The sequence below is a fragment of the Mastigoproctus giganteus genome, chromosome 13 (genome assembly GCF_048544385.1).
Source record: "Mastigoproctus giganteus isolate SK-2022 chromosome 13, ASM4854438v1, whole genome shotgun sequence".
Classification (NCBI taxonomy): domain Eukaryota; kingdom Metazoa; phylum Arthropoda; class Arachnida; order Uropygi; family Thelyphonidae; genus Mastigoproctus; species Mastigoproctus giganteus.
This window is the reverse complement of record NC_143587.1, coordinates 105,402,379-105,428,732: the sequence shown is the minus strand read 5'-3', so window position 1 is coordinate 105,428,732 and position 26,354 is coordinate 105,402,379. Positions and strand designations below refer to the sequence as shown.

Here is a 26,354-nt window from a genome sequence, read left to right as displayed (position 1 = left end):
ACTTATACACTAATTACATTAAAAGGGAAGCAAAAAAAATAATACTTTAAAGTGATCACAAGTGAATGAGAGTGACATAAGTGAGGACAACTGTTTAATCATTATTTATTGATCATCACTTAACATTAATTATTAGAATCATAAAAACATGAAAAAATTTTGTAAAAAATTTAAATTAATAATAATGAAATCATCTTCATTCAGGAAACAGATAAGACTGATGGAATTTAACAAGTGTAAGAACACTGGGCTAAGTTTTTCAGTTTGAGTCAATACCTAAAACAGACAAAACTTGCTCAAACAGTCTCAAAGTTAAACAAACAAAAAAAAAAAGAATAGATTTAACAGTCCTTTGTATCATTCATATTAATTCAATAGAGATTTACACAACAGAATCCAACTTCAACTCTGTACAAAAATGCACTTATAATTTATAACTGACAAAAGCTATAAATGTTTAGATATTAGGCAGAAATTTGCTTGCTGCTCCATTAATGTGCAAGACCTCACTTTGAAAGGGAAAAATAAAAAAAATTTCACTATTATAAGATTCCCCCATTTCTCTCACGACACAATCTAGAATCTTTTTGCCTCCATATTAATTTAATGAATATCAGAATTTTATGTGATGATGTACTAGGTCTGAGACAGTTTTTAAAGTCTGTACAGTGGGACCAACTGTTGATGTTACCAGCAGAAAATTCTGAATGGAAAGCATACAAAGAATTAACCTTGGAAGCTACTAGGCTTTTCATACAACTAAGAAATACTGTTCAAGGTTTCAGCCTAAATGATGTCAGATGAAGTAATGAGATATGTGGCAGAGAAGAAAAATGCATGGGATACGTATAAATTAACAGGTGTCACAAAAGCCTATGGAAGGTATAAGCTGGTCTATAATCAAGTCACAAAGCAGGTTAGACAGGAAAAGGCAAATTACAAGAAATCTTTGGCAAAGGATGCAAAGAAAAAGAGCAAAGAGTTCTTTACTTATGTTAACTCAAGAAGGAAGGGGATGAATCACATTGGTCCACTTGATATCGATGGTTCAAATGTTGATGATGCTACTCAGCAGCTGATAATCTGAATGAGTATTTTGCATCTACATTCACACATGAGGAGTTATTAAGGGAGGAAAATGCTAGAAGTGTACAAACTGTAACAGGGTGCTTATGATTTTGTAATAACTGAGAGCAAAGTGGAGGAGAAATTGTTGAAGTTAAATATAAGAAAGGGACCTGGGGGTGGATGGGATCTATCCAGTTATATTAAAGGAGGCGGCAAAAGAAGTAAGCAAACCCTTAGCCATCCATAATTATGAGAACTTCCTTGGCCTCAAGGGCAGGCACCCATAAACTGGAGATGTGCAAATGTGACCCGAATTCAGAAAGGAGGATCGGAGGGTGACACAAGTAATAACACACCTGTTAGTTTAACTTTTGTTACGGTGAAATTAATGGAGGCACTGCAGGATCATCTAGACAACACTTCAGTTATAGTTTGGACATTAGCATTAGTAGAGGCATATGATGCAAGAAAGCAAGCTTTAGCAGCATCAGCCAAAAGAAAAAAAAACTCCCATTTCACCCTCTGTTAGTTCGATGTCCAGCTTAGTCTTAAATTTATTTAGGCAATCAACTTCCACAACAAGGGATGGAAGTCTGTCCCACCAACCAACTACCCACTGGCTAAAGGCAAATTTCCACACATCTATCCTACATCTGTCTTTCCTCAATTTGAATTTATGCCCTCTCCGGTGATTATTCTGAGCAAGAGGAAGAATCCCATCGTTGTTGAGCATGCTCAAACCATTCAAGGCTTTATACACCTCTATCAGATCACCTCGCTGGTGCCTAGTCTCCAGACGATGTAATTTGCAAAACTTAAGCCTTTCTTCGTAAGAGCACCCCTTTGTTCCATTCACTAATCTTGTTGCCCTTCTCTCTACTCGTTCTAGCAGCTCTACATCCTTCTTGAAATGAGGCCTCCAAACCTATATACAGTACTCTAGGTGTGGCATGACCATTGCCTTATACAAGGGAATAATCACCTCTTTATCCCTGATAGCAGAATTCCTGTATTTCATTGCCAAGACACCAAGAGCTACTCTTGCAGCCCATCTGCACTGCTCAGAAAACTTCATATCTGCCTGCACAATTATCTCCAGGTCCTTTTCATTTTTTACCACTGTCAGTGTAGTACCACAGAGTTGATACGTTGCTCTGGGGTTACTGTTTCCCATATGTAGTACTTTACATTTGTCAAGGTTAAACTTCATTTTCCACCTCTCAGCCCATCTGCTCAACCATTCCAGATCCTGTTGCAGCAGCATAGCGTCAGTAGTGTCCTTAACAACCCTGCCTACCTTTGGATCGTCTGCAAACTTCGACATTAAGCTTGATACACCATCATCAATATCATTAATAAAAAATACAGAAAACAAGAATGGACCCGCACTGTACCCTGAGGGATTCCACTAATAACATTAGTCCACGATGAGCAGTGTCCATTGATTACCACTCTCTGTCTTCTCCCCCTCAACCATCCCTTTATCCATAGCAGCAATTTGCCTCCAATGCCACACTGCTCCAATTTGTGCAGCAGTCTTCCATGTGCAACAGCATCAAAAGCCTTTCTAAGATCCAAATATATAATATCAAAGTTGTTCCCTGCATGCAGTTCTTTTGTGACTGCATCATAGTATCCAATCAAATTGGTCAGGCAAGACTTTCCCTTAACAAAACCATGCTGTGTCCGAGTTATAACTGAAGTCTTGTCTAGATGATCCTGCAGTGTTTTCTCCTCCACTTTTCTCTCAGTTACTACAAAACTATCTTGCTCACTGCCAGAGTTTACTTCACCTCTTGCATTAATCTCTTCCTGAGAATAACTCCTCATATGTGAATGTAGATGCAAAATACTTGTTTAGTTTGTTAGCCACCTGAGCAGGATCCTCAACTGTTGAATGCTTCATTAACCAGTGCCTCCATTAATTTTCCTGGAACAGAAGTTAAACTCACAGGCCTATACTTACTTGTATCAGCCTTTGATTCTCCTTTGTGAATTGGGGTCACATTTACACATCTCCAGTCTATGGGTACCTCCCCTGAGTCCAAAGAAGCCTTCATAATTATGGCTAAGAGTTTGCTTACTTCCTTTGCTGCCTCCTTCAATATAACTGGATAGATCCCATCCACCCAGGGTGCCTTTTTATGTTTATCCTCAAAATTTCTCCTCCTATTTCCTCTCAGTTATTACAAAACCATCTTGCTCACTGCCAGAGTTTACTTAACCTCTTGCATTCCCCTTCCTGAGAATAACTCCTCATATGTGAATGTAGAGGCAAAATACTCGTTTAGTTTGTTAGCCACCTCAGTAGGATCCTCAACTGTTGAACCATCAATATAAAGTGGACCAATCTGATTCATCCCTTTCCTTCATGAGTTTACATAGTTAAAGAATTCTTTTCTGTTTTTCTTTGCATCCTTTGCCAAGGATTTCTCATAATCTGCCTTTGCCTGCCTAATCTCCTTTGTGACATGGTTACAGACCAGCTTATATCTATCATAGGCTTCCATGTCACCCATTAATTTATATGTATCCCATGCATTTTTCTTCTCTGCCATGTCTCATTAGTTCATCTGACATCAATTTAGACCTAAACCTTGAACAATATTTCTTAGTTGGTATGTAAAACCTAGTAGCTACCAAGATAAGTTCTTTGAATGCTTCCCATTTTGAATTTTCTGTTGGTAACATCATCAGTTGGTCCCACTGTACAGAATTTAGATACTGTCTCAGACCTCCATAGTTGCCTTTACGAAAGCAAAAACCCTTCCCTTTACCCCTGATGGTAGTTACCTCTTTGCGTAAATCCCACTTCAGCACACTCTGATCACTGCCACCTAGTGGTTCCTTTATCTGCAGATTCTTAATGCATGAAGAATCACTACTGATAATCAGATCAAGAGTATTACTCCTCTAGTTGCCTCCCGAACATGCTGATGTAGGAAACAATCATCCAATAAATCCACAAAAACCTTGCTAGTGTGTGAGTGACCAATCCACAAATTCCAGTCAACATCTGAGAAATTAAAAACCCCCATTATAAGACTCTCTGATTTACTGGCCCATTCTATTTCCCTGTACAGTTTCTTATTATACTCATTAGAGTCATTAGGCCTATAGCACACTCCTACTCTCAATTTTGATTTACCTATGCTTATGTCACACTAAACTGACTCGACACTGCCCTGTCCATCGATGTCGACTGGCTTCACTTCCTTGGATTTTATGTGTTTCTTAACTAATAGCATAACCCCTCCTCCCTTCCTATACTGTCTATCCTTCTGTACACATTGTACTCCCTAAATTCCAGTTCTGCATTCCTTATATCTGTGTGACACCACGTCTCTGATATCCCAACAATATCTGCCTTTGATGTTTTGAGCAATCACTCAAATTCGTCAAATTTATTTACGAAACTCCTAGCATTGGTGTACACGCAAGTATACATGCACGTGTTCCTATTCTTAGCTACCCTAACACAACCCACGTGTTTACTTGTACCCCAATGACTCCCAATTCCTCATAGTAATGCTGAGTGTGAGAAAATAGCTACCCAGGTGAAATTAAGATCTGAATTCACTTCTCTTTCTGGTGAAGCTTTAGAAATGCTCTTGTCAGCAAAGTCTGAACAGCAGTTGCTGTTATAAACAAAACTCCTACTCTCGATTTTGCTTTCCCAGTTCTTATGCCACACCATACTGATTTGACACTACACTGTCCAGCCATTTCAGCTGGCTGTACTTCCTTTGATTTTATGTGTTTCTTAACTAATAGCATAACCCCTCCTCCCTTCCTATCCTGTCACATTGTATAACCCAAATTCCAGTTCTGCATTCCTTATATCTATGTGACACATGTCTCTGATATCCCAAGAATATCTGCCTTTGATGTTTTGACTAAAACTTCAAAGTTATTTGCCAAACTCCTAGCATTGGTGTACATGCAAGTATGCATGAACCTGTTCCTATTCTTAGGTACCCTAACAGAGGCGCCTCCGTAGCCAGGTGGGAAAGAGCAGCAGTGCGTAGCACATGCTTCTTGATTAGACCGGGGTTCGAGCCCGTCACCACCAAATACGGAGGAGGAGGAAAGGTCAGGGAATGACCACCGCATTTCCCGGAGCAATATGGCCTTAGTTGCTAATGCTTCTAAAAACCAAACAACAAACAAACCCTAACAGATCCCATATATTTACTTGTTCTTTTTTTTTTCCTTTTTTTTTTTTTTTTTTTCTTTTTATGAAAACCCCAAACACGAAAGGTATCAAAACCTATAGTACTTAGTACCGTGAATGGGTTGAAGGAGAAGTATTGGGGGGGGGGGGGGGGGGGGATGCCGGAAACTTTGCTCTAGAGACTAAACATGGGTTTCACCACTTCAAGCCTCCAATAAGCAAAGTGGTAGAATTTCACCAGTTGATGAAAGTCATCTACCACCTACTGCAATGACTCCCAGCAGTCTCTGAAATACCCTGCATCTTGTTTTCCAGGCTGCTGCTCATTCCAATAGAAGCAGTACAAGAATCACTTTCACCTCTGCCATTGGCTACTGTTAATCTATTAGTTCTTGTATCCCCCCCCAAGCTAGCAATTTTATGACCCACCTAACACTGCCTCAATAGCATCAGCAAATATTCTTGCACCCTTTCTATTTAAGTGTATCCCATCCCTGTAGAAGCAGTCTTTCCTGTTAACAAGTACAGACCAGGCTGAAAAAAATTCTACCCCTTGAGCCTTGCACAATCTTTCCAGGGCCGAATTGATCGACAAGGCTCTCATCATATACTCCCTCCTATCGTGTCTGGGCAAATTGCAGACACTTTCAAATTCAACCCTAATTCACAGCTTTTTTTTCAACAGTGACCTGTACTTGTTAAGTAATTCCGCCAGTCTCATACTCTTAATATCATTAGTGCCAACATATACGACTATATCACCTTTTGTGCCCTTAAAAGATGATATCCGCTCTATAACATCATCACCTTTGCCCCTGGCAGGCATACCCTGGTTCTGGTCCATCTATCTTTTTACCTACCATGTTCCCCATTTCCCTGACAATAGAGTCACCAACAACTACTAGTTCCTGTGGGACCAGCGCATCCTGCCTGGGGTTTGCCGCTGTGTTGTGTGATGACCAAATTCAAGCTCTGGCATTGATGCGCAGCTGAGAGCTTGATGGGCCATTCAATTTAGATCCTTCGAGGGCATCCACCCTGTCCTTCAATCTCTCATATAGTCCCATAACAACGCTGAGTTGTTGCCTGATTTCCTTACACTCCTTACATCGCGCGCACACAAAGACATACCCCATGGCAATATCATGTCCCGTACCCGATAGCTCCACAAATATCAAGCAAGCAGTGCATTTTAAAAGGCAGAGGGCAACTGCTCCCCTCAGTTCTCCTCTGCCATTTAGTGGTTTAGCCACAGCACTCACATTGGCTTGAGCCTTTTGCTTTGCTGCTCTGGTCTGAGTCATGATTTCGATTTAATTTCAATTTCAGTACAAAATTATATCCCTAAACTTGTATCCCAACACAGTTATAATGCTATATATATTTTTCGGTATCAAGTATTATCTACGAGTTCTGTTTATATAACTTCCCATATCAAGTTATGTTTTGATTAATTATGTTACGTTTGTAAAATCTAAGTTGTTATATGTATTTAGTTAAAAAGTACAATTTAATTGGCAATGAAGTTTAATAAGATTAATAAATTTTACTGATTAATTGACAATATTATATACTATACTATACTAAGCTAACGCAATCTAGTTCGGGATATAATGTATCATATAACAATAGCGGCAAGTTACGAACGGTAAATCTCAGGACACTTAAGTATTAATTAAGTTCCAAATCTCACTGTCTCAATTCAGAACAAACTAAGGATCCAACTAGGTCTATAAGCTACTTATAGAAAATAATTTAATATAACAATTGGTCAATAAAGCGGCTAAATATGGCTAAAAAACTTCTCGTTCAGCAAAGCTGCAACTTGTAACGATTTGATACCCTTACTGATACTAAGTAATACCTACAAAATCTCTATCTAAGTTCAACTTTAAATTAAGTATCGTAACTAGGAATATAAAGCTACTCTAGAAAATAAGTTAATATGCCAATTTAAGCTAATAAAAGAGAAAAAACAGTTCTCTATTCCAGGAGCAGTAAAAACTTCGCCTGCACAAGGCTACTCTCGTTCTCAATGATTATGCATGGGTTTGTTAAGGGGGAAGTCTTGTCTGACCTATTTGACTGGATACTATGATGTGGTCAGAAAGGAACTGGAAGCAAAAAATAATTTTGATATCATATACTTGGATTTCAGGAAAGCTTTTTATGCTGTTGCACATGGAAGACTATTGTACTAATTGGAGCAGTATGACATTAATGGCAAAATGCTGCTATGGATAAAGGGATGGTTGAGTGGGAGAAACGGGAAGTGGTAATCGATGGACACTGCTCTTCGTGGACTAATTGAGAAAATTGGTTGTAGGATAGATGTGCGGAAGTTTGCCTTTAGCCAGCGGGTGGTTGATTGCTGGAACAAACTTCCATCTGTCATTGTAGAAGTTGATAGCTTAAATAGATTCAAGGCAGAATTTAACAAACATTTGGAGTGCGAGTGGATGGGTGAAATAAGGGTGGTTTCCCCCCCCCCCTTTGGCTAATGCTATATAAGCTTGCTTTCTTGCATCATGTGCCTTTGCTAATGCCAATGCTATTAGTGGAGTCCCCCAGGGTTCAGTGTTGGGTCCATCATTATTTTCTGCATCTATTAATAATATTGATGAAGGTATATCAGGCTTAATGTCACTAATGACAGTACGCTACTGCAAGAACTTTTTCAATTTCTTGTGAACACGTGGAAATATTTTAAGTTTAATGCAAATTCACCTTAAACTTATCCTTTGATTTCTTTAAGAAACAATTTGTAACTTTACTTGTTGACTTCTATTGCAGAGGCACTTGCTAGTTTGCAAACTGGACTTAAATTTCTCGAAGCAGAAAAGGTAGATTCCCTTTCAATTTCACAGCTAAAACACCTTACTGGAATTGTTAAGAAAGAAACAAAGAGATGCAATGAAACAGTCATCCCTTAACACAGTTTTTTTAAAAATATGAAAGACTTGAAAGTAATGACTAAAATGTGCAAAGTTTGTTCGCCAATGTCTACCTAATAGATGAAAGACAAGGAATGCATTATGTTTTCCTTTTTCTCCTGAATTTGACTGTTTGTTAATTTCAAAACACAAATGTAACAGTCAATACTACAACCATGTGGAAAAGCAGTTTTTGTGAGCATTGCTTTGGTTTGATGACAAAAAGTGTGTGTGTGTGTGTGTGTGTGTGTGTTTAACATGTTTATGCATATTTTAACAGCATAAATATTGGTTTTTTAAAACTTTGTTGTGCCGTGCATCAATAAAAGACTGAAACAATAAAATTGCATATTATTTCCATTATTATTCTCTGTATGATTTTTCTTAGTTTAGTACTGCAATTATCCTGCAAAAAAAAAAAAAAAAAGATGAGCAAAATTGATAGTATGAAGTTTGAATGCCTAAAAATGGCTAGGATTTTCTAACATGATCCTGCTTATATCGCAATGTGATTCTTTGGACACCGAGCATCGCACTATATTTTGCTAGCAACTTTGTGGATAGTCAATCGTTTTCACTCATCAGATCACAGACATGAGTGATTGAATCATTGATTTTCCAAGTATGGCTATGGTGAGGATCATCATTGATGGACAAGTGATCCAAATTAAACTTTTTGCAAACCACCAAAAAGTCTTTGAATGACAACTAGCATCTTCTGTAAAAAGCTGCTTTTAACAGTTCAAGAATTTCTACTGCACTTTTCCTTAATATACAAAATTTAATGTAAATCGCTGCTCAATAAAATTACCAATTTTAAAATGTGAAAAACACATAATACGCCTTCTATTTAATGCGTGCTAATTTGAATTGACTGCAGATAAAGAGTGATTTGCACATTATCATGTCTATGCAAGCAGCTGAACATGTTGAAACAAGATGCAAATCACTGACACCAAAATTTCAAGATACAAGGCTAGTCTGAACTTTCTGATTGCAAATCATGTGCACGTTTAACATTTTGTGTGCATAATGGATTTTAACATGTTTGCTGCATCTGATACTCATATAGATATAGATAGTCATTCTTAAACAGTCAGCATACAATACAGGTGGTGTAAAAGTAAAGGCACATGAAATGAACTGTTCGATTCTGTCAGCACTGAACTCCGGGCTATTAGCATCAGCAATTCATTTTTGTTTATAGCTTGGTACACATTTTTGTTTGTATTTTGCTTGTACTGAGATTAGGTTACGTACACAGAATACACTTTCAAAACACTTGCAGTAATTTTTTTAGTTTTACCCTTATTTACAGCTCAGCCGAAAAGTAAGTGTTCGATTTAAATCAAGGATTCCAGACTTGAACTTTTCAACTATTATATACAAATTTTTAGAATGTTGTTATTCCTGACCATTACAAAAATTACCGCACATCGAATACACTCTCTCTCAAATATACGTGGCAGTGAACAAGTTAAACTGGAAAATGGATGGGAATATTAATCCAATATTTATATTGTGTATCTATAACATTCTTTCAATTTACAGCAGAGTTGAGGTTTTTTTTGTGTTTTTTTTTTTTTTTGTTTTTTTTTTAAATAAGGTGTAAGAGAAATAGTATTTCTTAAAAATTTAAATTTTTATTAAAAAAAAAAAATTTAAACTCAATAAGTATTACAACTAATCAAGAAAAGTTGAAATATTGCTATATTCCAAACAGACTTCAAAAAGACCAAAAACTTTCCAGAAATTAAAAAGAAAGTTTGCAGTTGTGAGGTCCAGTGCCACCATTTCTGTTAGAATTCAGGGATCCACCACTGCAAGGTTAAATTTGTTTGTTTGTTATTTGGTTTTTAGGAGCATTAGCAACTAAGGCCATATTGCTTCGGGATATGCGGTTGTCATTCCCTGACCTTTCAGCATCCTCCGTATTTGGTGGTGGCAAGCTCGAACCCCGGTCTAATCAAGAAGCATGTGCTACGCACTGCTGCTCCTTCCTACCTGGCGCGGTTAAATTTATAAATTGGATTCAGGTTTTGGTTTCTCCTGAAATCTCCTCCTCTCCAAATGAGAATGTCTGTAGACATTCTCATTTGGAGAGGAGAGGAGGAGATTTCAGGAGAAACCAAAACCTGAATCCAATTCAGCATGTGTGGATGGGTGAGTTGGTGGTTGCTTCCAATTTTATGGCACATCAGCATCCTTGGTGTGCCAGCATATTACACACGTGTAATATGCTGGTGTAATACTGTACCAGCATATTACACATGTGTACTTGAACTGATTTGCAAGTTGAGCAGGATGAAAAACTTGTGGAGAGAAATTGTATTCCCTCCATCCAAGACTAGCTAACTAGAGCCAACACTGAAGAGGCCTTTAACAATTCTTCCCATCTCCGATCAGATTCAAATCTGACCTCTTCAATGAGTAACAATTATGAAACCATTATATTATCCCATGCATATAGCAGACATGTAAGGGATAATATAGGTAAAAAAAACTGTATAATCATTCCCACCAGCTATGCACAAGCATATCTAAAATTCAGTGTCACAACAATTATCTGCATATTTAAGAAATGCATGCTTATTCACACATGACTCTTTTCATATTATATAACCAAAAAAAAAAAAAAAACAGACAGGCTTCATTTACCATTATTCAACAGAATTTCAACTTCTCTTCAGTGTCAGTAGTTTATCATTACTGCATTTGCTATTTGTGAGCAAGATTAACAAATGGTGGATAATTTGCAAAACAGAATGAGTTTCTTGCTGCACCAATTCTTTGCATTAGGTTGGCATAATGCATTTTCTGGGAACCAATTACCTTTCACAACTCTGTCTGTAAACATGATTGTAAACAACTTCAATGCAGGAATTTTCATTCATTGATTGGGTTGTGAGGACTATTTTATCCTTTCAAGTTTTTGCAACCAGGAGAATTTAAACTGCTTAGTTATCCTGCATTTCTTTAAATGATAGGGCTTAGAGGGGAACAGGTATTCTGTGCATTATCAGACACTCAGTGTAAAACACTGATGGATCCAATATCTTTCTATTACAGAAGATTTAGGAGAAGTCCGGTTGGCCTGCCTCCCTAAAATCCACTCATGCACACCTTCTCGATGGTAAGCCCTGTTACGTCACTTAGGTGGCAACGAACGTGTAGAGTGGTTCTCTTCAAGACGCCTGGTCAGTGTGAAGAGGAAAAGACCAAACCCTCCAGCACATGACAGCACAACGAAACAAATGGCTCTCAGTCCCCAGCAGCTGTAGAGGATCAGAGTGGAAGCAGAGTTATTTGTTATTGTTATTTGGTTTTTAGGAGCATTAGCAACTAAGGCCATATTGCTCCGGGATATGCGGTGGTCATTCCCTGACCTTTCCGCATCTTCCGTATTTGGTGGTGACGGGCTCGAACCCCGGTCTAATCAAGAAGCGTGTGCTACGCACTGCTGCTCCTTCCCACCTGGCTACGGAGGCGCGTGGAAGCAGAGGGTACTAAGAATCTCTGGATACTGCCAGGCTGCCATGCACAAAAACTGAACTTGGCTTGTTACAACGTAAGATCGCTCATCGGTGAAGACAGGATATTAGAGCCAGAAAAGGAACTAGAAAATGTGAATTGGAATATCATCGGTTTGGCTGCAACAAGAAGAAGAAATGAATCACTTATAAGTTTACCAAGTGGAAATCTGCTGTACACCAATGGAAACAGTGAAAGGAGCTTGTTTGTTTGTTATTTGGTTTTTAGGAGCATTAGCAACTAAGGCCATATTGCTCCAGTGAAAGGAGCGAAGGTGGAGTTAGGTTTCTGGTCCATAAAGATAGAAAAAACAACATTTTGGAATTCAAAAGTACATCACCAAGGATGTCAAGACTACTACTCAGGATCTCTAAAAGGTACAAGCTAAAGGTTATCTTTAAGGACACACATGATATGTGCCCAACACAGATATCATGTGTATCATATCTTCACATAATGAAGGATTGACCAGATGCAGAAACAAAAGAAGGGGGTGCCCCTACAGTATACCAAAGATATAAATTCTTAGTTAGGATTAACTCCTCTAATAATTCATCTTTTTGAACTGTAAAGGGACTGTTCCATAATCTGGATGTAGCATTTGCAACCTAATAACCTAATAACTCATCTACCCACCAACCTGTGGAGAAGATCCTCTACATAATTTAGGTAAGGCTCGATCTGCTGTTGCTGTCATTGAGAGCATTGAAAATACAAAGAAACAAAATACACTTACCCAAATGTACCCTCCAGACAGGCTCATTATTTTTGTCACAATTATACCTGGATCAACTATAACTAGGGCTGCCCAAACCCTGGCCACATCATTCCTGCCAGTTCCAGTAGTTTCAGTATCAGATTGCACTATTTTTAGTGAAAATGTAATCCCTTTATAGCTGCTTTATATGTATACACTTCCTGAAAGGCTAAGATATGGATATCCTAGTCAGAGATTATTCTAGTTTAGTCATTAGAGACTAAGATTGACCTTTAACAATTCAACTGCAAAACCTTAATTGGTTCACAAATATTATGATTTATGTTGCGATTAAATGTAATTAGTACGAGACTTGGCCACCTCTTGCCCGTGAATATACTCAGGACAGCCATTGCTCTGGTCTGCTTTCTTCTTGCATACTTTACAGCTGGGATGAGTTGCACGGGAAGACTTGTCATGACAAGCCTCAATCTGGTGCCCCTGATTGCCCCACGGTGCCCACAAGTATATTCAGGTTGATGACAATTACATGCAGAATGCCCGTAACTAAAGCATTTAAAGCATCAAGATGCTATAATAAAATCCTTAACTCCATGCGATGCCCATCCAATATATACATGATTACCAGTATTTAATAATATTTTCCAAATGTTGGCAGGGGTTTCAATGACCCAGTGAAAGTTATTCTTAATTTCAGATTTAATTTTAAATCTATCATTGACAATTTTTTTTTTAATTCATCATCTGTTATACCACAATCACTAAGGTTTCTCACCACATAAATCTTCAAGGAAATCATTATCAGTGATCTCCTTATTAATATCATATTATAAGAATAGGATTCAATTTCTTAGGAAGAACCACATTTAAATTGTGATCCTTAAACTTACTACACTTTTTAAGTTTCTCAAGATGATTAATAGAGGCAGCCTCAATAACAATACCTCAATCTCTAACCTTTCGTATTGATTTTATCTTAATTCTTTTCATCTCTGATTTAAACTCCTTTGTCACCATTTGTTTTATCTCATCATTTGTTCTAAGTTCACTTTTATCATTAGAATTCACAAATACCACATGTTGGGTTTGTCTCCCAGAGGGGATCGCACTTACATTAACCTGTTTGCCCACACCAGAAGCAGCTACTTCAGCATAGCTAGCTGCTGTAATTTGAGCAAGTAATATTTTACATGCAATTTCAGTTTTTAGCTTTTCATGTTCAATAGTTAATTCATGTAACATGCATTCCATGGAATTCCATACCTTTCCAACCACAGCAAAAATTGAAAGGGGGGTGACCTCAGTCCAATTCTTAAGAAAGTCAAATAAACTATTCTTCAAAACCATAATCAATAACAGCAATGTTATATAATTGGACTATCTCATTAGTCTGACCATTATCAGTTTTGTTTGTCCTTTCTTATTGCTTCAAAATATCTACAATGGCTATTGCTTCAAAATATCTACAAAGTTGGTAGAAGGCTCCTGGAAATCTGCCAATCCAGACTCCACCAGTTCCAGAGCAATAGTCAAGTCCCCTGGCATGGAAGATGAATAATAAATAACACTATGATCACTCTTAAAAGCACAGTTTAAAGCAAGTTACTTCAATTTTAAAAACAATATGAAGGGTAACATCAAAATTGTCCTTGGTGGTCAACAGGTGGTGATAAAACAGAAAATAAGACAAAGGAACAGTCCTCTTTGTCTCAACCTAACCCACACAGGTTAATCATAATTTTAAACTAAGCCAATACATATTTATAACATATATATATATATACACACACACAACATTTTTGAGCATGGTGAAAAAATCTCCATAGCTTTACATGCAAAATACCTGGATGAAAAAAAAACTAGAAACTAGTATGAATTTTCAAAATAACCCAAGTTTGGAAATTTACAGTGGTGGACAAAAAAACTGCATAAGAAGATAATGTTTGATTACAGTCATTCTTTTGCCACAAAACAAAGGTATCAGACAGCGCTTCTATTGAATCAAAAAGTATTTGCAAGGTATTGCATCAGCCATTTCTATAAATACGGCATTGGAAGGGTACACAACTCATTAGTATCCTGTTTTTCAGAGATGTAAGCATGGCTGCAGATGTTTAGTTGACACTACGCTTGCTATACTGATAAAATAGACTGCCACCAGTCAACAGTATCCCAGATACTGAAATTAAAGCATGAAACCAGTGAAATAAAGAGAAGACCTGGATCAAAAGAGTGATTACGCCTTCCCAAGGTCAATATTTGAAATGGCTATGTCTTCGTAATCGCCATGCTAATGATCCTGATCTAAAACTGAACTTTGAGATGTCCTCTGGTGTTGAAACAAGTGCACCACTATCCAAAGATGGCTTTCGGAATGTGGTCTGCATGCCTATCAGCCCAAGAAGAAGCCTTTGTTGACCCAACAAATGAGGAAGAAGCGACTTGCTTGGGTTAAAATGCAAGTTTCGTGGACAAAAAAAAAAGCAATGGGACACCGTCATCTTTTCTGATGAATCGAAATTCAACCTGCATGGTTTGGACGGGTAGCAATTTGTCAAAAGACTAAAATCGGAGGCATACCATCCTGACTGCATAACATCAACTGTAAAGTTCCCTGCCGGTCAGATGGTATGGGGAGGTATAACAAGCAAAGGGGTGGGGCGAATTAAGTTTATTAATGGAACGGTGAATGCAGAAACCTACACTGCTATCTTGGAGGAGTGCCTGAAACCCATTATTAGGGATCACTACACAGACATCCAAAACTGCATTTTTCAACAGGACTCAGCACCTTGTAACACAGCAAAATTTGTAAGTTTTATGCTATTTAAATTTAATGATGGGTTTGTCTTCTTGTCTCGCAAAGCTTAAAACATACTTACACCAATGTTTTCCCTCGTTTTTCTCCCTTAAAGTGCAATCATACCTCAGAAATGCTGGCATTACAGTGTTCAACTGGCCCAGCAACAGTCCTGATTTGAACACTATTGAAAATTGCTGGTATATATAATGTCATCTAAAATTGCTCAGAAGAAGCCAACAAGTAAGATTCAACTGCAGAGAGCACTGTAAGGGTGTGGTACACCACGAAATTGGCCACCCTTATATCCAGAAGTTGATTAACTCTATGCCAGATCGTTGCAAGGCTGTAATTGCAGCTCGAGGAGGAACAACAAAATATTGAGGACTAATTTTGCTGATTTACAGTACATAATAATATTACGTTAACTTGTAATTTCAGTTTGCACATGTAAATGCAATAAAATGAATGTTTGGTTGTCGTGATTGCCTTTGCATGATTTCCATTAATTACGCATTTTGCCCTTTGGGAAGTTGTTACGGCAATTAGGTATATCAGGTGGAGTCTTTTTATTGGACTTCATTCACAGAGATAAATATCCCATCTAACAAATGCATTTTTTGAACATTTCTGCAACCCACAATGAAGTGCAAAACAAATTATTTGGAAAATTCACAAGTGATGCAGTGTTTTTGTCCGCCACTGTATATCAGGACAACTAGGGAGCAGGGGGCACTACAAAATTATTAAAAAATAAGCAATTGCATATAGTGTCCACAATATTAAGCACACCTTCAGGGGACTCACTGGGGGCTCTCCAGCAAAGTCCAAAATTTTGCCCAAAAAGTAGCCAAAGAGCTACTTGAAGGCCACTTAGCAAAACTTGTAATAAAACTCTAATAAATAGAAATTAAGGAAAAAGAGGTACCCAAGCTGGCCAATCACAATACACTTAGGAAAACCCATTATTATAAATATTTAAAGACATTTGACAACAAACTTCAATATTTTCTAATTTCAGTCTATACAATAAACTCCAATATTTTCTAATTTCAGTCTATACAATAAACTCCAATATTTTCCAATAAACTCCAAAACTGCCATAGACAAAATGGCAGCCTTCATTCAGCAGTTTCCCTCCATTTCCAGCTTCACATCAGCCACAACAGTCTAATGTAAGCTAAAATCTAAATATTGTATGTCCAATATCCAATAAACACTCAGCAAACCCACAATAATTCAGGAAATGAACTGAAACGATATACTGTTATTACAGGCAAGATGACAGCCTCCAATATGCTATTTCCCTCTTCCCTCCAAGGTGGCATGACACTCCAAACTAAAGAAGGAAGCATAATAGCTACTTTAAAACAACAGCAGCACATATCTGACAGAGGCCAAGTAACTCATAAAGAAAAACCAGGCCAGCACAAATTCTTGGTCAAAAGCTGCTAAAAATAGTACCCAGAACAATGTGTGACCACCCAATGTTCCAAAATGATATTAAAATACCATTACATTGCCGAACCCAAAATCTTTAGGGAGGATGCCCTCTGAATAGAAAGCTGACAGCTTAAGTTAGTGTTTTTCTATGACCACCATTATATCGTAAATGAAAGCAATAACAGAATTCAGAATAAAGTTTCTAACTTAACAACCTCTCAACTGTCAGCCTTGAAAACAATGCCAATTGACTCCACCAACATTCATGGTCAAAGATACACATTATTACAGAACACAATATTAAAGATAATTCCTTGAGCTAACTACACACAGCTAAGCACAACGACCAGTAGTCATATTCAGTCATCAGTATAGTGAAAAGTAAATATAGTTATATTCTTATCAATTAATTACTAAGATTATAACTTTATAGAACACTCAATAAAACTAGTTTTACATTCTCAAAATTTAGCCATTCAGCTTAATTACAACTGTATGATATTTATTACTCTTTTTCATATAATAATGTGCCTAATTGACTGGTTATACATTATCCACATGAGAAAAAGAGAGTGGTTCGTTTCAAAAATAAATCCATGAATTAATTTTTGTAATGGACAATTACTACACAGCATCATAATTATCACATGACATCATTTCCAAATTACATTAGATTGTAACTTCACTTTTGAACATCTGTGTTTGTCTGTGTATCAGATTACATAAATTCAAACCTGTCTTTGTGAAGGCCGCTGCATATAAGTCTGATCCATCAGTGAATCGGTTGGACACCAGTATTCTGCTGATAATTCCAAATTTAAAGGATCTTCTTCATATACTTTACCAATCTAAAAAAAAATAATAATAGGCACAAAATATTAATATCTAATTAGAATATTACCACAATTATGTAGGAAAATTAACACAAACAATTATGAAGATAACAATAAGCTGTGTAATCAAGTTAATTAAATAAATATTCTCATTAATTCACCATGGTAATTTAATGAAAAATGAAAGTACATTTTACATTTTCAAAATCTGAAAATTTTCACATTCTTGTTTGAAAGGATATTTTCTTACACATTTCCCCAAAAATTCATATTTCAATTGAACACATCATTTAATATATTATATTTATCTCTTTCCCAAATGCAATTTTGGTAGCTCACGGTAATTGGTAATTCTGGTAAAAGTGCTTCTTTACATAATAAAGTGAATCTGAAGATGTTTTGACATTGATTATGGGTGAACATGTGTTGTATTTGTGCAATTAGTTAAAACGATGCCGTTTTACTAATATTCTGATTTATTCAGATATAGCTATGTATTTCTGATGCGCTTGCACTATATTTATACATATTCATATGCCTTTTTAATCTATTCACAAAACAAACTAGACAGATATTAAAAATGTCCCATCAATCAATCAAATACTCACTCAGAGACAGCAAATGTGTGAATACTTCATAATTTCTCATTTCATTAATATACATTTGTTGGAACTATTTATCTTTTTTTTTTTTAACATACCTTTCAAAATAAAAAATATTCACTAAACATTTAAAATCTTTATCATAAAGGCAAATAGTCATCTTTTTTCACTAATTTATTGGATGGCATAAGTGTCAATTGCTAAAGAAAGTTACGGTAAAAGTGCAAAGATCCCATAAGACATTTCTTTTTACAATTAATGTCTTCACAGATACAGGACATGTTGCACGCTGTGGGGATTGGATAATACAAAATAGCTGATAGGGAAAACCCAAATCACTTTAGCTGAGATCAGCAAACTACAGTCTTGACTGAGAGGACTTTAAAAATTCTCCCAGTCACCGCAGCAATCAACCTAAGCTGATATAGAGGAGCCATTTACTATAAGCAAATTTAACTCTCACTCTTTTTTCCCTAAATATAAATTAAATCACTTTTTGGGCATGTCAAGATATTATCTGACCATAAAGCTAAACAAGTTTCTAAAGCAATCTACTCTATAATAATGTAGAAATAGAAAGAAATGATTTTTGGAATTACCATTGTTTCCTTGCTCACACAGACATTTGAAATAGGTTTCTAAGGGTTTTTCTTTTTTTTTTTTTAAAGATTTAATATTATCAAATAAAAGATGAGCTTATAACTTATAATGTCTGTTTGTCTGTCTCTCTCTCTACATATATATATATATATATATCTGATAATTAAAATAAATATGATATTTTAAATAAAAAACATCAGCCAGTAGTACGGCAAAAATGCAGAGCGAAACGAAACGTAAAATAATATAAAATAAACCAACAGGGAAGGGAAAGTAGAGATAATAAGACAAAAGGTAGTCGATAATCCCCTGTATAATTTAGTCATTAAACCCAATTAATAAAAACGATGTAAATTTAAAATAATGCCAATTATATATAATTTAGCGGTATCCCCCTCGAAGGTACCAGTTCCAAAAGACGTGAAATATCACCAAAAAGGGGTTAAAGAAACTACAAAAACTAAAATATCACATTATATACATCATTTACATCACATTATATAAATTAGTGGTAGTAGTGGGTTGATATGCTAAATAAGCAGCGCCTGTGCCGCCATCTATTCTCTTCCTTTCTATTATATAAGCTGGTTAAGCTTGCATTATGTCAGTGGTGTGGCTCTGATCAAGAGTGCTGTCTGTTCTATAGATTATTTCTCGCTGCATAAGGACCACCGCCATGCAAATCGTCTGCATTGGTTGATCTATCGGAGAATGGAAGGGTGGTTTGGTTCTTCGATATTTCTGCCTTTGCGATGATTTGTATGACGATTGAAATGCAGCGATTCCATGACCATTATTGGCCTCGTGGTCTTCTGTCGATATGGGGCATAATGGTCAGTCTATCATTTTGATATTTTAGTTTTTGTAGTTTCTTTAACCCCTTTTTGATGATATTTCACGTCTTTTGGAACTGGTACCTACGAGGGGGGGTACCGCTAAATTATATATAATTGGCATTATTTTAAATTTATTAATTGGGTTTAATGACTAAATTACACAGGGGATTATCGACTTTATATAATGCGATGTAATTTATTATCTCTTATTAATTTATTTTTGTCTTATTATCTCTACTTTCCCTTCCCTGTTGGTTTATTTTATATTATTTTACGTTTCGCTCTGCATTTTTGCCGTACTACTGGCTGATGTTTTTTATTTTAAATATCATATTTATTTTAATTATCAGATATAATTAGGCTTCATGTGGAGGATGTGCATTTGCTGCCTCTAATGATAGCTTCATATTTATATTTATTTATTTTATTACTTTTGCCTAACTTTTACATCACATTATATATATATATATATATATATATATATATATATATATATATATATATATATATATATATATTATGAAATGCCAAATATAAACATGAGTTAAACTTAAGGAGAGAGAGGGAGCTGGGAGATGGGTAAGAAGTAAAAGGATTAATCAAAAAATCAGAATCTTCAGAAAATAAATTTTACAAAAAATAAATGAAACTAACAAATGGGAACAACTGCAAGGCCTTATTGCAGATTAGAAAATAAGAAAAAATCTTTGGGTAACAAATAACCTGTCAAAGGTAAGTAAAGCAAACTGCAAGTAAGATGGTACAGGCATATGGAAAGGATATTGAGAATGAAGATTAGCTAAACTGATAACTGGAGGGAAAAATAAAAAAATGAACAGTGACCGACCGACAGGCAGACCAGGTGGACTTATGGTTCAAACAAGCATTAAAAGAATTTCCTGTTAGATTCCTATCCACTTACAATAGATAGTGATCTAACAGTAAATACTATCTCAGTGAGCTGTACACCCACTAGGTATAATGGATTTTGATGACAAAGGACCAAAACAACAACAATAGTAAAATTGCACAAAAGAAAAATAGATGGTGCTTCTTGCTTCTCTTTTTGGGCTATTTCATTCTGGCATCTTTGCAGACCATTCTTTTCAACCTGGAGTAACTTTTTCTTTTTATTTGCAGAGATTTTCTATTCAAAACTATATAAGTCTCTATTCAAAACTATATAAGCCTCTATTCAATATATGGTAAAAATGTACTACAATGTTGGTACCTTGGTATATATATTCTCACATCTGCAAACTGATTAAATATCTTTCCAATCTCTAAATGTTTTTAATTTCTATAAATTGCTATTCATTTATTCTTTTGTTAATTATCCATAACTTTTTTTTTTTTAAACACACTATATACCTATTTAAAAGATGTTGAATAAAGTAAATAAACACATAAATATACATGACAATATAATATGTGCAGGTCCTCTAACAAACTGGTTTAAAAAAAAGTATTGCTCACCAAGTATAATAAGTGTTCAAAGTGGCGGGGAAGATTCACTGGAGCTTCCAAACCTTCCTGCAAATGAGCAACTATTATGCGAGCTGTTTCATCTCCACGGTTACGCAATTCTTTTGCCTAGTCATTTAAAATAAATGTGTGAGAAATAGGTAAGAATAAGGGGAGGAGTTAAAATTAACCTGCAATAATATAATTTACTTTATACTGTTCAAAATTAGAAAGAATACAAAATGCCAAAATTAATGTACTAACTGAAATAGGTGGGATGAGTAACAAATAGTTTTAAAAAATTCAAAAAATATCCAAAGTAATTACAGGAAAATAAGATATTCAAAGGATTCAGAAATATTTCCTTGTGAAATATTATAAAGAAGCAATCACTCTATACAGCAGATTAACTATGCACTAAGACAAGTGAGTTATGTATCGTTGTTATATGTCACCTGAAAAACAGCAATCCTGAAATAAAAATTTATCTGTATCAGTTAACATTAAAATTACCATAAATTCACAATATTTACACAACTTAAAAGAACCCTTTCAGGTAGCATTTCTGTGTGTGTGGGGAGGGGGGGGGATAACATTATAAACCAGCCAAATTCAAGTATACAAAGAGATTGCCAATTCACTGTTGTGTTCCCTTAATAATAATTAACTATATAATATCGGTGTAAATACACCATAGTTAACCCATATATTTGAGCTACGATTGTAGCGTAGAAGGCATCGTTTTAATTGTATCTCATAATGTGGTTGCCTTCACAACAAGATAGCTACTATTGAATTACTTCAAATAAATAACACTTCTCTAGTAGAGAAGACTACTGTTATTTATTTTCAGCGTACCACCACCCAGACGATCGTTTCGAAGCTTTTTGGCTTCGTCATCAGTGGGCGGGTAGGTAATGCAATATGCCATCTCAGTTGCGAAGTTATATCCACATTATGAGAGATGCCGGAAGGGTCTTCTCTACTAGAGAAGCGTTATTTATTTGAAGTAATTCAATAGTAGCTATCTTGTTGTGAAGGCAACCACATTATGAGATACAATTAAAACGATGCCTCCTATGCTACAATCGTAGCTCAAATATATGGGTTAACTATGGTGTATTTACACCAATATTATATAGTTAATTATCAAAACCCATAAGGATTATGCCTAGTGCATTTAATTTTCCTTAATAATAATGAAATTTTAAAAAATTTTGAATGAAATTTTAAAAATGTTTTATATTTCCCTTAAGAGGAATTAGCATTATTTCTTTTTATAAAGGCACATTTGCACCTAAAGCATGCTCAACAGATTGCTGTGTAGATTTGTTTGTATCCAAGACTTTTGCTGAAAACAATGTTCCTAAATTTTGTTTTGGGCAAATATGTGCCCTGTTTACATATAAACAGAATCACTTCTACATATGGAATGGATTCAAGGTATAAATTCTCCTGTTTTCTTGTGTAGCTGTTGATGTTTGTGCTTCAGGACCATCAGCAACGAAGGCCATGTTGCTACATATACACTGTCAATAAATTGCATGTGTTCTGACATCAATTTTGCTATCCTCACCTGAGACCAACTAACTCAATCACATTGTGAAAAAGGCCCATGAAAATTCTTCCTGTCATTGATGGGACTCAAACTTAGGTCTTTTCCATCCAGGGTGCGAGGAGGGCAATCCTACCAACTGTGCTACCCATGAGGGCTCTTTTGTAGCACAGTGTAGTAATTCATGAGAAGGAAAGAAAGAAAAGATACAAATGGCATGTGAGAAAGTGTTTATCCAACAGAAACATCCATGAAGCCCATCGTTTACTTCTGATTAACCTCCAGTTGGAGGACAGGCAAAGTAAAAAATTTTGTCCAAATATCTCCTACAGAATTTGAAAATGTGCTGCAAATGGCCACAAAGCATATTTATTGGGCACTTAAGTATTGAGATGCCATGCCATTTTGTCTGCAGGTCAATTAGTTGTAACCTTAAGATTTGTGCACAGTGGTGATGCAATTTAATATACCTCCACAGGATTTCAAAATTGAAAGTTAGCCAAGTAAAGTCTGTAGTGTCATTGTTCTTGTACACTGAAAGGAGAGAATTCATGGGATACCTAGTTCCTGGGCAACACGATGCTGTCAACCCTCTCACTAGTGGACGAACCCACCACTTGGCAGGTATATAGGTACACTGCATCATTGCATTCATGTAAACAGTAATTCGATATCAGTATGGATTAACATTGTGAGTTAACTAATTTTGAAAGAGGGATGATAGTGGGTGCCTGATGCATGGGCTACTGTATCGCGGAAGTGGTACAGAAATTGCACTGTCCCAGTTCGACAGTATCAAGAGTGTATTGGGAATATGCCATTTCGGGAATAACATCTCTTTGTGGACGGCGCTGTGGGTGGAGAAAGGTGGTGGATAAACATGGCTGTTGATGTCAGTCTCACATTGTTTCAACTAATTGGAGAGCAACAGTGGCACAAATCACTGCCAATTTCAACGAGGGAGGTGCCAGAAATGTCTCCACCAAGGTCATCAGGCAATCATTAACTGCAATATTTTATGGGAGCCGACGACCCAACAGAGTCCCATTGCTAACACCATGACAGAACTCTACTGGGCGAAAGAACATCGGCACTGGACCTTGGATGATTGAAGACAGGTCTCCGAGTCCTATAAGTACCGTTTCCAGTTATTTCGAGCAGACCGTAAGGTGCATATCTGGTGGAAATCACATGATGCTATGCACCCGTATGTCAACAAGGAACTGTTCAGGCAGGTGGATGGTCCGGTAATGGTCTGGGGCATGTTAAACTGGCATGTTTAGATGCATCTCTGAATGGACCAGGTTACGTGTCCATCCCTACAGACCATCTGCATCCCTTCGTAGTCGTTGTGCACCCACAGGGAAATGAACTCTTCCAGCAGGACAATGTACTTCTAGCCGTAGTGACTAGAACATGGTTCGAAGAGCATTCTGCAGATTTTACCACAATGAAATGGCCTCCCCATTCACCAGACAAGAACCCTATACTGTGGAAAGGTCCATTCGAACTTTGGATCCTCCACCTGGTGCGATTATGGATGGCAATGCAGCAAGCTTAGAGGGAAATACCTGTGGAACACTTTCATGAACTAGTGGACTCAATGCCTCGCCTCGTAACTACCCTTTCACATTAATTAAACATCAATTCCTTGTTGATGTGGTCAGGATGCAACAAACAAATCTTCAGACAGATTCTCATGGAGGAATTGACTTTTCTTTGTTCCCACTTCTCATTACCAAAGTAACAAAGATAGTCTGTTCAAGTACTATTTTCTGGCTTCTGGTATGTTATCTCATATTGTGATCTGCACCTCTGCATCTCCTTCTCTCTTCAATGCTCATATTCTCTTGAACAGGAAAGAGAATTCTTTTTTTATAGTTTTGGGCTTGTTGGATTCTGAGCTGTACAGAACTCAATATACCTGGTCGTTGCTGGCATGGTTAGGATATCCACATGTAACACAGATGGCTATTCATTGATATATAAAATGTGAATAGGCTAAATTCTGGAATATAAAGTATCGGAGGGGATTTGGGATATTTTGCAGTAGAAGCATCTAGCTTTGATTTATTTTAGTGGTGTGACCAAAAGCAAACAATTCTGTGTTAGTACAACTGTTTCTATAAAATTAAATAATGATTCTCCTGACACTAATTAGTCCTTGATGTCATATGATGTATATAGGCTGACCTTTCACTAGCTGATGGAGAGACATTTCTTTGCACAAGATGACAGGAATGCACCAAATTAAATTCAAAACTCAACATACTGTCAGGCATGACTGATCAGTGAGGAAGCAAGTTGATGCCCTAGAGTAAAATCAATCTGGGGGGGCTAGTCAGAGACCCAACCGGCTGATGCTACAATGGCGGACAAAAAACTGCAGCACTTTAAAAAAAAGTAACATCTGTAGTGAAACATGTAAGATATTGTTTGATTACAGGCATTTTGTTTGTTGCAAAGCAAAGGTATTACATCAGTTAATGCTTCTAATGCATCAGACAGTAATTGCAAGATATTGCATTTCTATAAATACATGCTCACTAGTATCCTGTTTTTCAGAGGTGTAAGCAAGGCTCCATATGTTCAGTAAGCACCAAGAAAAAACAAGTGTAGATGTTGCTCTGTACCAGGAAGGGCTTTCTACACATGCTATCGCTTATAAAATAGACTGCCACTAGTCAACAGTATCGTGGGTGCTGAAATTAAAGCGTGAAACCGATGATGTAAAGAGAAGAACTGGATCAGACTGTAAAAGAGTGACTACACCTTCCCAAGGTCGATATTTGAAATGGCTATGCCTTCGTAATTGCCATGCTAGTGATCCTGATCTAAAACTGCTGGACTTTGAGATGGCCTCTGGTGTTGAAACAAGTGCACCAAATATCTAAAGACTGCTTTCGGAATGTGGTCTGAATGCCTATCGGCCCAAGAAGAAGCCTTTGTTGACCCAACAAATGAGAAAAAAGCAACTTGCTTGCACTAAAATGCAAGTTTCGTGGACAAAAAAGCAATGGAACACCGTCACCTTTTCTGATGAATAGAAATTCAGCCTGCATGGCTTGGACAGGAAGCAATTTGTCAAAAGACGAAAATCGGAGGCATACCATCCTGACTGCACAACACCAACTGTAAAGTTCCTTGCCGGTGAGATAGTATGGGGATGCATAACGAGCAAAGGGGTAGGGCGAATTAAGTTTATTAACGGAATGGTGAATGCAGAAACCTACACTGCTATCTTGAAGGAGTTCCTGAAATCCGTTATAAGGGATCATCACACAATCGTGCAAAACTGCATTTTTCAACAGGACTCAGCACCTTGCCACACAACAAAATTGGTAAGTTTTATGCTATTTAGATTTAATGATGAGTTTGCCTTCTCACAAGGCTTAAAACATACTTACACCAATGTTTACCTTCATTTTTCTCCCTCAAGGTTAGCAATTTGTCAAAAGACGAAAATCGGAGGCATACCATCCTGACTGCACAACACCAACTGTAAAGTTCCTTGCCGGTGAGATAGTATGGGGATGCATAACGAGCAAAGGGGTAGGGCGAATTAAGTTTATTAACGGAATGGTGAATGCAGAAACCTACACTGCTATCTTGAAGGAGTTCCTGAAATCCGTTATAAGGGATCATCACACAATCGTGCAAAACTGCATTTTTCAACAGGACTCAGCACCTTGCCACACAGCAAAATTGGTAAGTTTTATGCTATTTAGATTTAATGATGAGTTTGCCTTCTCACAAGGCTTAAAACATACTTACACCAATGTTTACCCTCATTTTTC

The 26,354-nt window shown here is 36.7% G+C and overlaps 1 protein-coding gene across 2 annotated transcripts in view; it reads right to left on the bottom strand.

Moving 5' to 3' along the window:
• Positions 1 to 26,354, bottom strand: part of Nup205 (nuclear pore complex protein Nup205) — a 738,550-nt gene that overhangs the window by 528,611 nt on the left and 183,585 nt on the right. For both annotated transcript variants that reach the window (XM_090387115.1, XM_090387116.1), the window contains exons 10-11: positions 21,015 to 21,131; positions 17,402 to 17,515 (exon numbers count right to left, since the gene is read on the bottom strand). In XM_090387115.1, the coding sequence (XP_090243241.1) occupies positions 17,402 to 17,515; positions 21,015 to 21,131 (231 nt within the window). The remainder of the gene's footprint in view (positions 1 to 17,401; positions 17,516 to 21,014; positions 21,132 to 26,354) is intronic.